At 47.3% G+C, this 15,110-nt stretch overlaps 1 protein-coding gene across 4 annotated transcripts; it reads left to right on the top strand.

Moving 5' to 3' along the window:
* Positions 1 to 388: 388 nt before the first annotated feature.
* Positions 389 to 13,507, top strand: LOC105465382 (gamma-glutamyl carboxylase). 4 transcript variants are annotated; one of them, XM_011713812.3, is made up of 15 exons: positions 389 to 534; positions 937 to 1,107; positions 2,879 to 3,037; positions 3,357 to 3,522; positions 6,332 to 6,410; positions 6,992 to 7,098; positions 8,255 to 8,418; positions 9,079 to 9,344; positions 9,495 to 9,626; positions 9,999 to 10,150; positions 10,585 to 10,754; positions 10,956 to 11,086; positions 11,487 to 11,634; positions 11,819 to 12,008; positions 12,438 to 13,507. In XM_011713812.3, the coding sequence occupies exons 1-15, from the start codon at positions 492 to 494 to the stop codon at positions 12,628 to 12,630; spliced, it is 2,271 nt and encodes a 756-aa protein (XP_011712114.2). In that variant the 5' UTR covers positions 389 to 491; the 3' UTR covers positions 12,631 to 13,507. The 4 variants fall into 4 exon arrangements, with proteins under 4 accessions (XP_011712114.2, XP_011712113.2, XP_011712116.2 ...); XM_011713811.3 differs by having other exon boundaries at positions 11,813 to 12,008; XM_011713814.3 differs by lacking the exon at positions 2,879 to 3,037 and having other exon boundaries at positions 11,813 to 12,008.
* The last annotated feature ends 1,603 nt before the right edge of the window (positions 13,508 to 15,110 follow it).

Genomic DNA, 15,110 nt, shown 5'->3' with positions numbered 1-15,110 from the left:
GGGGTCTTGCAATAGCTCAAAACCGGGGCAGCCCTTCCAGGTGCATCCTCAATTGGGCGTCAATATCTGACAAAAAGTTTGCCCTTTGCGCCCGATCCCTCACACCAGAGAGCACTGCACGGACGGAGCGACGGAGAGGACTAATGGTGTCCGGGAGGACCCAAGGAGGTTGGGGAACTCAGACTCTTTTCAGTGTTTAAAAAGAAGACGCCTCTCGGAAGGCATAAGATGCCAGTCTAGCAGTGCGCCTGGAGCCCAACTGCACTAGGGGGTATCTTTGCCCCGCCCCAAGGCTCCTCGTTCCACCCCCTGCCGCCAAGCAAGGAATCCGGCGCCGCCGGTCGGGGGTAGTATTTACGACAGTGCTGGCGCTTTGCGGCCAGCCGCACAGCTGCTGACGCGTCGGGAGGCGGAGCCTAGGGCAGCAAATTTTCCTGGCGGCTTCTGTTCAGAAGCGGCTGCTGTGACCCACCTTCCTCCTCCACGGAGCAATGGCGGTGTCTGTCCGGTCGGCGCGGACTTCGCCCAGCTTAGGTAGGCTTAGGACCCCGGCCTCCGGCGGAGAGTTCCGAGGAGCACTGGTCTCAGAGGGGCGGGGGAGGGAGGACGCCCAGTGTCTCCTGGTGAGGGGGGGGGCCTCCGTGGGGAAGGGGGCGTGGCGTGCTGTGAGACATTTGCAGCCTGCGGCTTCTGGACGATGATTATATTCGGGAACACTTTGCTGTTAGGGGGCTGTAGTCTGAGGGGTTTTGGGACACTGGGGTATCTTGGAGAAGGGGCTGCACTGCAGGGATGTTTCCTATAGTCAGATCATTGAGGCAACCTTATTGAGCCAACCCGGGTGGGCGGAAGCTCTGGGCCGTTGGTGCTGTGATTTCTGTGATTTGAGGTGGAGCCCACCCCCGCGCACACATTTTCTCCAATTATTGGTTGCAGATAAAGTACAGAAAGACAAGGCTGAACTGATCTCAGGGCCCAGGCAGGGCAGCCGAATGGGGAAACTCTTGGGTTTTGAGTGGACAGATTTGTCCAGCTGGCGGAGGCTGGTGACCTTGCTGAATCGACCAACGGACCCTGCAAGCCTGGCTGTCTTTCGTTTTCTTTTTGGTGAGTCTAGTTTATGGGTGGGAGCAGTTTGGTTGGGAGTGGGAGAATGACAATCGTCAATTTTTTTGGTTGCAAGTAGACTTAGCTCCCTTTTCCTCAGAGCTGAAGATATTGGTATAAAAGAAGAGGTCTTCTCGAAGTTTAGGATTAAACCTACTTTGCCTCCTCCAGTTAGGATTTACTTGGTGGTCAGAAATGCTTTTTTTCTTATTTCTTTTTCTTAGACGGACTTTCGTTCTTGTTGCCCATTCTGGAGTGCCATGGTGCGATCTTGGCTCACTGTAACCTCCGCCACCCGGGTTCAAGCGATTCTCCTGCCTCAGCCTCCCAAGTAGCTGGGATTACAGGCGCCCACCACACCCGGCTAATTTTTTATTTTATTTTATTTTTGTATTTTTAGTAGAGACAGGGTTTCACCATGTTGGCCAGGCTGGTCTCAAACTCTTGACCTCAGGTGATCCACCCGCATCAGCCTCCCAAAGTGCTGGGATTAAAGGCATGAGCCACCGAGCCCAGCTAGAAATGCTTTGATCTGAGGCTATATGATATTTAGAGGCCAGGCAGCAGTGACCCATTTTGCTTGTGGCATGAGGTTGCCCAGAGGACTCAGAGAAACAGAGCAGGGGGTCACCGGGGCCATACATTTTGGCTGTGACTCTCTAATCGAGAGCTTCTTAACTGAGGCGGCAGCGTGGTGTGCTTGGAATGGTTTACAGATGTGCGGAGATATTAGTCCCCTTAGCCCAGTAGTTCTCAACTGGAGGCAGTTTTGCTCTTTGGGAGACGTTTGGCAATGTTTAGAGACATTTTTAGTTGTCACAACTTGGGGGAGGAAGAATAGGTGACTGCTGGCATCTGTATAGAGGTTAGGGATGCTCCTAAATGTCCTGTAGTGCGTTGGACAATCCCTCTCAATAAATAATTAACCAGCACAAAATGTGACTAGTCCTGAGGTTGAGAAACCCTGCCTTATCTCAAGCTGGCTTCCTGATCTGAGTAGCCCCTTCTGTTTATTCCCAGGGTGTTGACGAAATGCAACAGTTTTCGGGGTGTGCCAGGAAGCAGAAAAGGTCGAGAAGAACTCCCAGAGCTCTTTTCTTTTCTTTTCTTTTCTTTTCTTTCTTTTTTTTTGAGATGGAGTTTCAATCTTGTTGCCCAGGCTGGAGTGCAATGGTGTGATCTTGGCTCACTGTAACCTCCGCCACCCAGGTTCAAGTGATTCTCCTGCTTCAGCCTCCTGAGTAGCTGGTATTACAGGCATGTGGCACCATGCCTGGCTGATTTTTTTGTATTTTTAATAGAGACGGGGTTTCTCCATGTTGGTCAGGCTGGTCTCAAATTCCCAACCTCAAGTGATCTGCCCACCTCGGCCTCCTAAAGTGCTGGGATTACAGGCGTGAGCCACCATGCCCCGCCTCCCAGAGCACTTTCTGAAGCTCAGTAGGTTGGATCTTCATAGCTGTCAAGACCCTAACAGTTTTTATAGCATTTTGTGCATTTCCCTAATTTAATCCTCTCTGTAGTCCTGTGACATATTCCCCTTCTCACAAATGGGGAATTGGTTAACTGAGCTGCAGGGGCTGTTCTAGATGGCACAACTGATACAGTATTGTGCAGAGTAGGCACTCAATAATTAATACTGAATAAATGGCAAAGCCAAGGTTAGAAAAGAAGTCTGACCCTGGAGCTGCACACTCTCAACTGTGTTCCACTGTATTCTACTGCTTCCTTAGCTGAGGCCCAATGACCAACTCTCCTATTGCCTTCTTAGGGTTCTTGATGGTGCTAGACATTCCCCAGGAGCGGGGGCTTAGCTCCCTGGACCGAAAATACCTTGATGGGCTGGATGTGTGCCGCTTCCCCTTGCTGGATGCCCTACGCCCACTCCCACTTGACTGGATGTATCTTGTCTACACCATCATGTTTCTGGGTGAGGGGAACTGTGGGAGAGATGGAAATATTGACTGGCCTGCCAGAAACACAGAAATAGAAGCATGCTGGTGAATGGTCAAAGTCTTTGGCACCTTATTTCACTTCTGCTGTGATCAATTTCATGCTGTTGACCTGTGTGTCACCTGAGCTGTTGTCCCATAATTCTTTTTAAAATATTAAAATAGCATCTAATTTTCATTTAGTTTTACCTGATTATACAATGCTTGATTTTTCTTAATTCCAACCATATCCTGGCCCAGGGAAACTGGGCCTGTGGTGATCTCTTGACCTCTTAATCCTCTCCCTACAAATCCCAGGGGCACTGGGCATGATGCTGGGCCTGTGCTACCGGATAAGCTGTGTGTTATTCCTGCTGCCATACTGGTATGTGTTTCTCCTGGACAAGACATCATGGAACAACCACTCCTATCTGTATGGGTTGTTGGCCTTTCAGCTGACGTTCATGGATGCAAACCACTACTGGTATGAGTCTGGGGGGACAAAGGGGAGGGGTTGGCTGGGTCAGGATGGTTATCAGAGATAGGGGCCCAGTGAGGTTCTAGAATTTGCCCCTGTCAGGATATTTTCAGTCATGCTTTGCAAAATATGGTTCCAAGGTCACTTTGATCTGGGTGGATTTGGGAGGGGAAAGGGCCAACTAGTTGGAGCACTTGGGATGACAAAAAGCAAAATGTCTCCATCCCACCCCTTCATTCTTTCCGTATCTCCCCAGGTGCCTTGATTTATTCACCTCTTGTAACCCTCTTAGAGAGAAAAAGAGAATACTAAAGCCAGACATAGCTGTTTTCAGATACTTTAAGGGTGGTTATGTAGAAGAGGGAGCAGACTTTCTCTGTGTAAGCCCAGAAGGGCAGAGTTAGAGCCAAAAGTAGAAGTTGCTGTGAGGCAGAGTTCACGTCAGGAGAAGAGGGCCCACCAGGGCTGCTCAGCGTTGCTGTTCTGGGAGGAGGTAACCCTTCCCCATTTCTGGCTTAGGTAACTGTCTCCCAGGGGAGTTGGAGAAGGGATTTGGAGATGAGGTGGCAGGGCAGATGACCTTAAGGATTCTTTATATGTTGAGTGAGAAGCAATAAAATAGGTGTCAATAAAATGAGTTTGGGGGAAAAAATCTCAAACATTGAATTCATTAACAGTCATTAAGTTTTATTTATTTTTCTTTTTATTTATTTATTTTTAAATAGAGATGGGGTCTCGCTTTGTTGCCCAGGCTGGTCTTGAACTTCTGGGCTCAAGCAATCCTCCCACCTCGACCTCCCAAAGTGCTGGGATTACAGGCATGAGCCACTGCGCCCGGCCTATTTGTTAATACACACATACAAATACCCCTTTGGTAAAATTTGAAACTCATTCAGAATGGCCAGCTCTGATCTTAGAGAATTGAGGCAGTTTTGATAGAATATCTCTGAAAAGTTCTGTTGTGGGGGTATTTGTTGAAATGGCATCTCACTGTGTCACCCAGGCTAGAGTGCAGTGGCGTGCTCATAGCTCACTGCAGCCTCAACCTTCTTGGGTTCAGGTGATCCTTCCATCTCAGCCTCCAGAGTAGCTGGAACAACAGGTGTGTGCCACCACACTCAGCTAATTTATTTTATTTTATTTTATTTTTTTTGAGACAGAGTCTCACTTTGTCGCCCAGGCTGGAGTGCAGTGGCACCATCTCGGCTCACTGCAAGCTCCGCCTCCTGGGTTCACGCCATTCTCCTGCCTCAGCCTCCGAGTAGCTGGGACTACAGGCACGCACCACCATGCCCGGCTAATTTTTTGTATTTTTAGTGGAGACGGGGTTTCACCGTGTTAGCCAGGATGGTCTCGATCTCCTGACCTCGTGATCCGCCCGCCTCGGCCTCCCAAAGTGCTGGGATTACAGGCGTGAGCCACCGCGCCTGGCCACACTCAGCTAATTTTTAAAATTTTTCGTAGAGACAGGATCTCACTGTGTTGCTCAGGCTAGTCAGAATTTCCATTTTTATGACTTTATGCATTTTGAAAAAATCACATATCATTTATTCAGGGTTTTCCACATGGCAGGCACTATACTAAATATTTAGAATTTTTCCTCATTGAAACCCTATAAGGTCGATGGTGCTATTCACATTTTGTTTTTTGGAGTCAGGGTCTTGCTCTGTCCCCGAGGCCAGAGTGCAGTGGTGCAGTCATAGTTCACTGCAACCTCAAACTCCTGGGGTCTAGCGATTCTCTCACTTTAGCTTCCCAAAATGTTGGTATTATAGGCATGAGCTACTGAGCCTGGCCTGTTCCCATTTTAAAGATAAAGAAGCTGAGTATTGGACAGTGAAGAATTTGCCTAAGGTCAGCTAGTGGTTAAGAAACGGCAGTAAGTACAGGCGTTCTTGACTGCAGAGTCCAGTGCTCTTGACCACAGTGTAAGCTGCCTCTTTCCCAGCTTCTACTTCTTGAAAACATGCTTTGCTTCTGCTTCCCCAGAGTACATCTGGTGTTAGTAGCCTGGGTTTATCAGTTCTCTTCCAGAATACAAGCTTTTAGCAGGGACCCTCTTATACTGGATCCTGGCATCCAGGTCTATGAAACGTTAGTTTATATTGTGTGTTACTCTGCTGTTGAGTGTTTTGATTTTTTTTTTTTTTTTTAGACGGAGTCTCGCTCTCTCGCCCAGGCTGGAGTGCAGTGGCCGGATCTCAGCTCACTGCAAGCTCCGCCTCCCGGGTTTACACCATTCTCCTGCCTCAGCCTCCCGAGTAGCTGGGACTACAGGCGCCCGCCACTTTGCCCGGCTAGCTTTTTGTATTTTTTAGTAGAGACGGGGTTTCACCGTGTTAGCCAGGATGGTCTCGATCTCCTGATCTCGTGATCCGTCCGTCTCGGCCTCCCAAAGTGCTGGGATTACAGGCTTGAGCCACCGCGCCCGGCCTTGATTTTTTTTTTTTAAAGATAATACAATACATATTTATTTACACACACATAGCTTTTCAAACACTCCGAATTCCTTCCCTTTTTCAGTAATTTTCTAGTATTGTAGTCCTTTTTTCCTGATTTGATCCATTACAACAAACTCAACTGTGAGCTAACAAGAAATACTGAATTTTTGCTGTTATAACTTAGTAGCAATATTTCTTCTATGACTTGTATAATCACGTTAGAATTTGCTCATATAATTCTAAAAGGTCTCAGAATAACCAGGGAGGATATGGGAGATGTGCCCAGGATAGATAGGATTATCGTGTATAAAAGGAAAGATGGGATGGTAGCTGGATTAAGCAGCACCCCCCTATGTTTACCTCCTTCGGTATAGGTCCGTGGACGGTCTGTTGAATGCCCGTAGGAGGAATGCCCACGTGCCCCTCTGGAACTATGCAGTGCTGCGTGGCCAGGTACAGCATTTTAGGACAGAGGGAGGAGCTCCTTGACAGCCATGTGGTCAGCATGGCCATCCCACTGCCAGACTACAGTCTCCGCTGCCTCCCTGGATCTTCTGTTTTTACCCTTTGCTGGAAAACTAGGCTGGCTTCTCATTTTTTCCAATCCCTTAATCTCTGAATTCTCTCATTTGTCAAGGAAAGACTAGAGCTTTGTCCCTGCTAGATTGGAATCTTCATGACAAAGAGAAAGGATTCAGTCTGTGCTTTATGACTTCTTCCTTGGTGCCTGATACTGTCGCTGGCATTGGTTGGATGTCAATAAATGCTGGTTGGATGAGTGAATTTCTGAGATGAATGAATAGAAGACGGGGTCTATTCTTCCTTGGGCCCTGGACTCAGATCAGTATTTGTTTTATTCATTTAAAAAATATGTAAGTAGATTATTTGGGTCAAGGACTATAATATTTGGGTCAAAGACTGTAACTCAGGAGCATGGATTAAAGTTGTCCTAACTATATGCTCCTTATTTTATTCTTGCCTATCTGTAGAAAAGACTCTTTTGGCTTGAACTTTGTGTTACATTTTATTTTCAGATTTTCATTGTGTACTTCATTGCGGGTGTGAAAAAGCTGGATGCAGACTGGGTTGAAGGCTATTCCATGGAATATTTGTCCCGGCACTGGCTCTTCAGTCCCTTCAAGTGAGTGGCAGTCAGGGTGGAGGCCTCTTGGAGGCATGGGGATAGAGCAGGTGACTCATCTCTCTCAGTAATGGCACCTGTTCCTACTTTGCCTGAATTTGCCACATGCCTTCCTTTGTCCACTCATCTCCCTATTCAGCGGAAGCAGAGTCAGTGGTATCAAAAGACTAAGCCCTAGCTGCTCTTGGGAGATATATGGTATAGATGGGCAAAAAGGAAAAGAAATTTAAAAAGGAAAGGAAAGAGCCAGAACTGGCTGACTTGGTGAGTGAGCCAGTGCCCTCAGCAACTGCCTTGGATGGTGTCTGTGTCCTTGCCTTGCCACTGTAGCCTCTCATCAGAGCCCTGCAGCTGATGTACTAAGAAGATGGGCACTCACTGTGTAGGCTCTGACAAAACCATTATTACCACTTCCACAAAACAAAGGGTCACCTCTCTAATTTCTATCTTCTTCCCATTTCTTCTTTCCTCTTGTTTTACTTTATTCTCTTTCTTCTTCCCTGTTATTTTCCAGTTCCTGGAGTTTGACTTCATTATTTTGTTAGCCAAGCATTTACCTTTTAACGTTTCCTCTCACTCATGACCTCCGTGGGGAACCTGCCTTCCACAACACACACACATCTCAGTCAAATTTTGTCCTAGGAGATCTGCCCTTGCTTATTACAAAGGATATGTTAGAAAACATTGAACACCTAAAGCTGTGAAAATGTAGAGGGGGCTGGGCATGGTAGCTCATTCCTGTAATCCCGGCACTTTGGGATGCTGGGGTGGAAGGATTGCTTGAGCCCAGGAGTTCAAGACCAGCCTGAGCAACATAAGACCCTGTCTCTACAAAAAAAATTAAAAAAACAGGCATGATGGCATGTGCCTGTGGTCCCAGCTACTTGGGAGGCTGAGGCAGGATTGCTTGAGCCCAGGAGTTTGAAGCTACAGTGTGCCATGATCATGCCACTGCCTTCCAGGCTAGGTGACAGAGTGAAAATTGGTTTGAACAACAACAACAAACAACCTAGAGGAGTGTCTTCATGGGTGGATTATGTACCTTAGGCATCTACCCAGCCACTGGAGTAGCCAAGGCACATTCGTGCTGTGAATGTGCTTTGACTGATGTGTTCTCCAGTGGGCTGGTGCTTGAACTTTCTCCATGTGTTTGCAGACTGTTGTTGTCCGAGGAGCTGACTAGCCTGCTGGTCGTGCACTGGGGTGGGCTGCTGCTTGACCTCTCAGCTGGTTTCCTGCTCTTTTTTGATGCCTCAAGATCCATTGGCCTCTTCTTTGTGTCCTACTTCCACTGCATGAATTCCCAGCTTTTCAGCATTGGTCAGTACCTGTAGTCTGGTAGGAAACAGGAACCATAGTTCTGCAGGAAGGGATGCTAATAGCCAGAGGCATTGTTTGGGAGTGGGAAAGGGTGGTGTGAGCAGTAGCTAAATTAAACCCAGGGCAGTCACTATGAAGTAGGCATAAATGGGGATAAGAGGATTGGGACTTCTGGGCTTAGTATGTTGTACAGTAAGGAATCTCCAGGAAGAACAAATACCTTACAGTTAAGAACTACTTTCCGGCTGGGCGTGGTGGGTCACGTTTGTAATCCTAGCACTTTGGGACGCCGAGGTGGGTGGATCACCTGAGGTCAGGAGTTCGAGACCGGCCTGGCCAACATGGTGAGACCCTGTCTCTACTAAAAGTACAAAACTTAGCTGAGCATGGTGGCACATGCCTGTAATCCCAGCTGCTTGGGAGGCTGAGGCAAGAGAATCGCTTGAACCCAGGAGGCAGAGGTTGCAGTGAGCTGAGATCATGCCACTGCACTCCAGCCTGGGCAACAGAGCAAGAATCTGTCTCAAAAAAAAAAAAGAAAGAAAAAAGAACTGCTTTCCTTTTCAGTGAAACACCTGGGAGAAGTCTCCTAAGGGAACAGGGTTGAAGAGGCCCAACCAAACTCCTCCTGAAATTTATATTTTCTCCCTGCTTTCCTAGGTATGTTCTCCTACGTCATGCTGGCCAGCAGCCCTGTCTTCTGTTCCCCTGATTGGCCTCGGAAGCTGGTGTCCCACTGCCCCCAAAGGTTGCAAGAACTGTTGCCCCTCAAGGCAGCCCCTCAGCCCAGCGTTTCCTGTGTGTATAAGAGGAGCCAGGGCAAAGGTGGCCAGAAACCAGGGCTGCGCCATCAGCTGGGAGCTGCCTTTACTCTGCTCTACCTCCTGGAGCAGCTATTCCTGCCCTATTCTCATTTTCTCACCCAGGTTTGTAGGGGCTGTGGAGTGTACACTGGGCTTAGAAAGGGACGGATGACAACAGTTGGGAAAGAAGGGCTGGTTTTGCAGCCCCTTCTTGGTAGGGGATGGGGTCAGTGAGAAGCATTGAGCTGAATCCCCTCTGCGCTGCCTTCCCAGGGCTATAACAACTGGACAAATGGGCTGTACGGCTATTCCTGGGACATGATGGTGCACTCCCGCTCCCACCAGCACGTGAAGATCACCTACCGTGATGGCCGCACTGGCGAACTGGGCTATCTTAACCCTGGGGTGAGATGTCTGATGCTGACAATTTACTGTTCTTCAGAGCCCGCTTGTGCTTTGGGGTCTGGTTTTGTCTTACACACACCATAAAGCAAAACAAATTTGAGTCTGCTTTGCCTTTTCTCAAGAGCCAGATTGAACTATCTTTTGTGTGGGTTGAGATAGGGCAATGTCATTCATTTCCTTGAACTGAGATTAGATTTAGGAAAAGTAAGCACCACTAGCCCAGCAATGAAAAATTCATTCCCAAAGGCAAGTTCCGTTTTTTTCTAGCCAGAATGGGCAGCAGGCAGGGATCTCATTGTGCCATTGGCAGTGCATGACCTGTCTTGAAAGTTGATAATGATGAGGTGGGACTAATATGGGGGTTTGGGGCAGGTATTTACACAGAGCCGGCGATGGAAGGATCATGCAGACATGCTGAAGCAATATGCCACTTGCCTGAGCCGCCTGCTTCCCAAGTATAATGTCACTGAGCCCCAGATCTACTTTGATATTTGGGTCTCCATCAATGACCGCTTCCAGCAGAGGTGGGCAAGGGGAGCAGAGAGTGGGAAAAAAATGAAGCACAGTTCTTTTTACCAAGATGAACAGCCCTTGCTTCCTGGTATTTGTCTTGCTTAAAAGGCTGTCCTTCCTCTAGTGCATGTCCCCATTGATCTGGTTGTGGGCATAGCTGGTTGCTTCCAGCAGGGGGCACCATCATCCAGGAGAAAAGTGAGTTGACTTGTTCTTTTAAACACTGTTAACACAATGCCTTCTCAGGTAGCCGCTAACCCCGATTATTCCAGTGCTCCAGATCTCTTCTGCCTTCTCTCTCTGCCCTGGACTGGCAATAACATGCTGACATAGGCCATTTCTTCTACTTCTATTCCCTGTCCTTGGGAATGATGAAAGGGACAGAACTGGAAGTTCTGGTGGGTGGGTGGCTGTGATGTCCTTAGAACATGGTTTTCTTTCTAAGGATTTTTGACCCTCGTGTGGACATCGTGCAGGCCGCTTGGTCCCCCTTTCAGCGCACATCCTGGGTGCAACCACTCTTGATGGACCTGTCTCCCTGGAGGGCCAAGTTACAGGAAATCAAGAGCAGCCTGGACAACCACACTGAGGTGGTCTTCATTGCAGATTTCCCTGGTATGGAGGAAAGTGAGGAGAGGCTTTTCTGTCTTTCCTTCTGACTTCCTTGGCTAGGGACATTCCATGTGGTGGGAGGGGAGAGGGAATGTTTTTGAAACCTAAGGAGATGATGGTGGTAAAGGTGTGATGTCTCTGTTCTGGCTGGGAGTGAGTTCACTCTACCATAGGGTGGGATGATGAACTCTGTTGGTCTGGCAGGACTGCACCTGGAAAATTTTGTGAGTGAAGACCTGGGCAACACTAGCATCCAGCTGCTGCAGGGGGAAGTGACTGTGGAGCTTGTGGCAGAACAGAAGAACCAGACTCTTCGAGAGGGAGAAAAAATGCAGGTATTTTGCTGGGATTAACAACAGCAGAAAGAGCTGAGCTCAGTGGCTCACACCAGTAATCCCAGCTTCTTAGGAGGCTGAAGTGGGAAGCCAGGAATTCACAGTCAGCCTGAGCAACATAGTGAGACCCCTAACAATTTAAAAAACAATGGCAGAAAGCTTAGATGAGCAAGGTTCATTTATTATAGACTGAAAATATTTTACCATAGCAGTAATGCAGTGGATCTCAAAAAACAAGGGCCCCTCGGACTGTGAATAGCCTCATCCAGGATTCTAGAAGTCAGTTACTTTCAATTCCAAAACACAATTGAGTAGAAAGAAGCCAAGAGTCAGAGTAGGGAGGCCATAGGCTGGCTAGAGAAAAGCTGATGAAATTTATCCATTTCTTCTCCCTTGTCAGTTGCCTGCTGGTGAGTACCATAAGGTGTATACGACATCACCTAGCCCTTCCTGCTACATGTACATCTATGTCAACACTACAGAGCTTGCACTGGAGCAAGACCTGGCATATCTGCAAGAATTAAAGGAAAAGGTGGAGAATGGAAGTGGTGAGTGTATGAACATTTGGACTGAGATAGCCATAGCCCCTGGTTTCAAGAAGTCAGGGTTATGAATGATGTTCTAGCCATTCAAGAGTGAACTTGAAGTCTCTAGCTGGCAGAAGGGGAGTTCTAAGGGGAAAGAGTGATCCATCTCAGTGATTCCTTTTTTCTGTCTTCCGGGCAGAAACAGGGCCTCTACCCCCAGAGCTGCAGCCTCTGTTGGAAGGGGAAGTAAAAGGGGGCCCTGAGCCAACACCTCTGGTTCAGACCTTTCTCAGACGCCAACAAAAGCTCCAGGCAATTGAACGCCGGCGAAATACTCCTTTCCACGAGCGATTCTTCCACTTCTTGTTGAGAAAGCTCTATGTCTTTCGCCGCAGGTAAGTTGACAACAGTATTTGTCATTGCCATCATATGTTGGCAAGCTTGGTAACTTTCCCCTGGGGAGGGTAACTCTAGAGACTCATACAGGAAAGGACAGTTTAGCGCTAGATATCTTTTTCTGCCATTCTTCTCCTTGATTTACTGGAAGAATAAGTGGCCTATATCTGATGGCCTCCTTTCTTGTTCTGCCTTAGCTTATCTCTAGCCTCTCTGTGGGCTGTTCCTACCCTATCCTGGAATCCTCTACGAGACTGTATAAAGAGTGGAGTACCCTTCCAGCTGGGAGATGGAGGGTCACTTGGGGCGAGATTCCCATATATGCCTGTGTGGGAAGAGCGAGGACCAGGTGCCTTCTAAGGGCTTTAGCTGAAATTCTTCTGGTGAAACAGGAGTTTGAACTTGGTCTGCTTTTTCCTGTTTTTCAGCTTCCTGATGACTTGTATCTCACTTCGAAATCTGATATTAGGCCGCCCTTCCCTGGAGCAGCTGGCCCAGGAGGTGACTTATGCAAACTTGAGACCCTTTGAGCCAGTTGGAGAACCGAGTCCTTCAAACATGGATTCTTCACATCCTAATCCTCCTGAGTCAAATCCTGATCCTGTCCACTCAGAGTTCTGAAGGGGGCCAGATGTTGGGTGCAGATGTAGAAGCAGCCAGTCACAGACCCATTCTATGCAATGGACATTTATTTGAAAAAAGTTCTCAAAAGTTTTTTGCATTTTTTTTCTTTGGTCTAAAGCTGTTTTTAACTCCAAGATTATAACTTAGAGGAACCAAGGAAATAAAGCAAATAAGATTTAACAATCCAAGATTGAGAGGCCAGGAGGAGGTTAGAAGCAATGTGAAACTGTCTTCCTAGGATAAGATGGTAAGAGTAAGGTTTAAAGTGACTTTTTGGGGCCTGGGTGCCATGGCTGATGCCCATAATCCCAGCATTTTGGGAGGCTGAGGCGGGCAGATCACTTAAGGCCAGGAGTTCGAGACCAGCCTGGCCAACGTGGCAAAACCCCCGTCTCTACTAAAAATACAAAAATTACCCGGATGTGGTGGCAGGTGCCTGTAATCCAACTACCCAGGAGATTGAGGCATGAGAGTCGCTTGGGCCTGGGAGGCGGAGGTTGCAGTGAGCTGAGATCAAGCCATTGCACTCCAGCCTGGGCAACAGAGCAAGACTTCATCTCAAAATAAATAAATAAAGTGGCCCTTGGGGAAAAGCAATTTAATATACCACGATGAGTAGCTAACCATTCCCAAGTGTTTGCTATGTGCTACACACCGTGTGAGCAGTGTTACCTGCCTTACCACATTAGGCTGAGAAGTAAAATAATTTGCCCAAAGACATACAACTAGTGAGGGATGGACTGATGGTTTGAACTTAACGTCTATTTGACTTAAGGTCCCGCACCCTGCCACTTGCAATTTTCAGCATCACTGATAATCTGAAATAATGTAGCTTAAAATGTGTTTTCTTAATTAAAAGTATAATTGGATGGTGGTCAGGTTGTAAATGCACATAAATTTATCTTCCTTGCAATTTTGGTTCCTTGTTTGTTCCTATTATCTATATACACCCAGTAAGTGTATCACTAGCAAAACTCTGACTTATGAGAGCAGTCAGAATAGCAGCATCAAAGTTAAATAAGGAAATCTAGATGATTGCTAGATTTTCTCTAAAAATAAGCTTAGTATTTGGTAGTATTCTAGCCTTTAGTGAGCAGAAGGGGAGGTAAAGTAAGAATTAACCAAATTTAGTAAGGGATTAGGGAATGCTTAGACATTTTGTACATTTGGGTGTACAAAGGTAACTCAGAAAGCTCTTCAGTTCAGTGAAAATTAAAAGGGTTGGCACTGAGCTAGGAAGCGAGAATGCAGGGTTATAAGAAAGGATCCTTGCTTTGGGAGCTCATGGACTTGTAGAGGGACTGGTAGTAAATTGGCAGTCTCAGTAACTTCTGTAAATAATTGCATCTCTTTTTGCAGGCTTCTCTTCTCATACTCTCCCCTACTCCTCCTTGGACAGTGTTCCCAGGGTTCTTTCCTAAGCCACTGCCTTTTCACTATACATACTTCAGATGATTGTGTCTACTCCAGGATTTCCAGTGATGCTAGGTTTCTTTCCTGTGCCCTAGACATACAGGTCTAAGTTCCACCTGGATATCCCACAGAGCTGTCAAGCTCAGTTCATCCTAAACAGAACTTACATTCACCCCCAACTCAGACTTGCTTAATTATTGAATGGCAGCTCTATACGTTAACTAAGCTGTTATCTCTAGGTCATCAGCCTTGACTCTTCCCTTTTCCTTGCATTTCTTATAATTGCCAAGTCCCATCAATTTTACCTCCTGGATACCTCTTGAATCTATTTTTTTTAAAGACAGGGTTTCACTCTATCACTCAGGCTGGAGTTCAGTGGCACGATCTTGGCTCACTGCAGCCTCCACCTTCTGGGTTTAAGCGATTCTCCCACTTCAGCCTCCCACGTAGCTGGGACTACAGGTGCCCACCACCACGCCCAACTAATTTTTGGTATTTTTAGTAGAGACGGAGTTTCCCACATTGGCCAGGCTGGTCTCAAACTCCTGACCTATCCACCTGCCGTGGCCTCCCAAAGTGCTGGGATTACAGGTATGAGCCACCGCACCCAGCCAGATCTGTTTTCATCACTACCTATATCTGTATTTTCAACTTTTGTATTAGCATTAGTTAGGGATAGACCGGATAAGGCCGACATGTTAGTTGTCAAGCAGATTGCCTCCCTCCCCCACCACTGAGGAGGCCAAGTGGGGTTTGGTGGAAAATCCCTAATTCATTCAAGGTATTGTATAGGCAAGCAATGGCTGTGGTGCAGGGTCCCCTGATTACTTTGTAAGAGTGTGTGGGAGGGACGCTGATTTTCAATCCTTTTGCAGATCTTTTCTCATAGTAACACGATAGAAGATACCTTGGCACTATGTCGTTTGCCAGCAAGTTTAGCTCTTTCCTTCTGTTTGCCAAACTCAGTGTACCTACTTGACTGGTAACAAAAGTCCCAAGAGTTATTTGGCAGAAGACACTTGGAAAAGTGTTTTTCTGAATATGGGCAAGGATGCTGCCTTTCC

This window comes from Macaca nemestrina, chromosome 13, assembly GCF_043159975.1.
Source record: "Macaca nemestrina isolate mMacNem1 chromosome 13, mMacNem.hap1, whole genome shotgun sequence".
NCBI lineage: Eukaryota > Metazoa > Chordata > Mammalia > Primates > Cercopithecidae > Macaca > Macaca nemestrina.
Note: the sequence above shows the minus strand (reverse complement) of the source record. Positions and strands in the feature narration are given on the sequence as shown.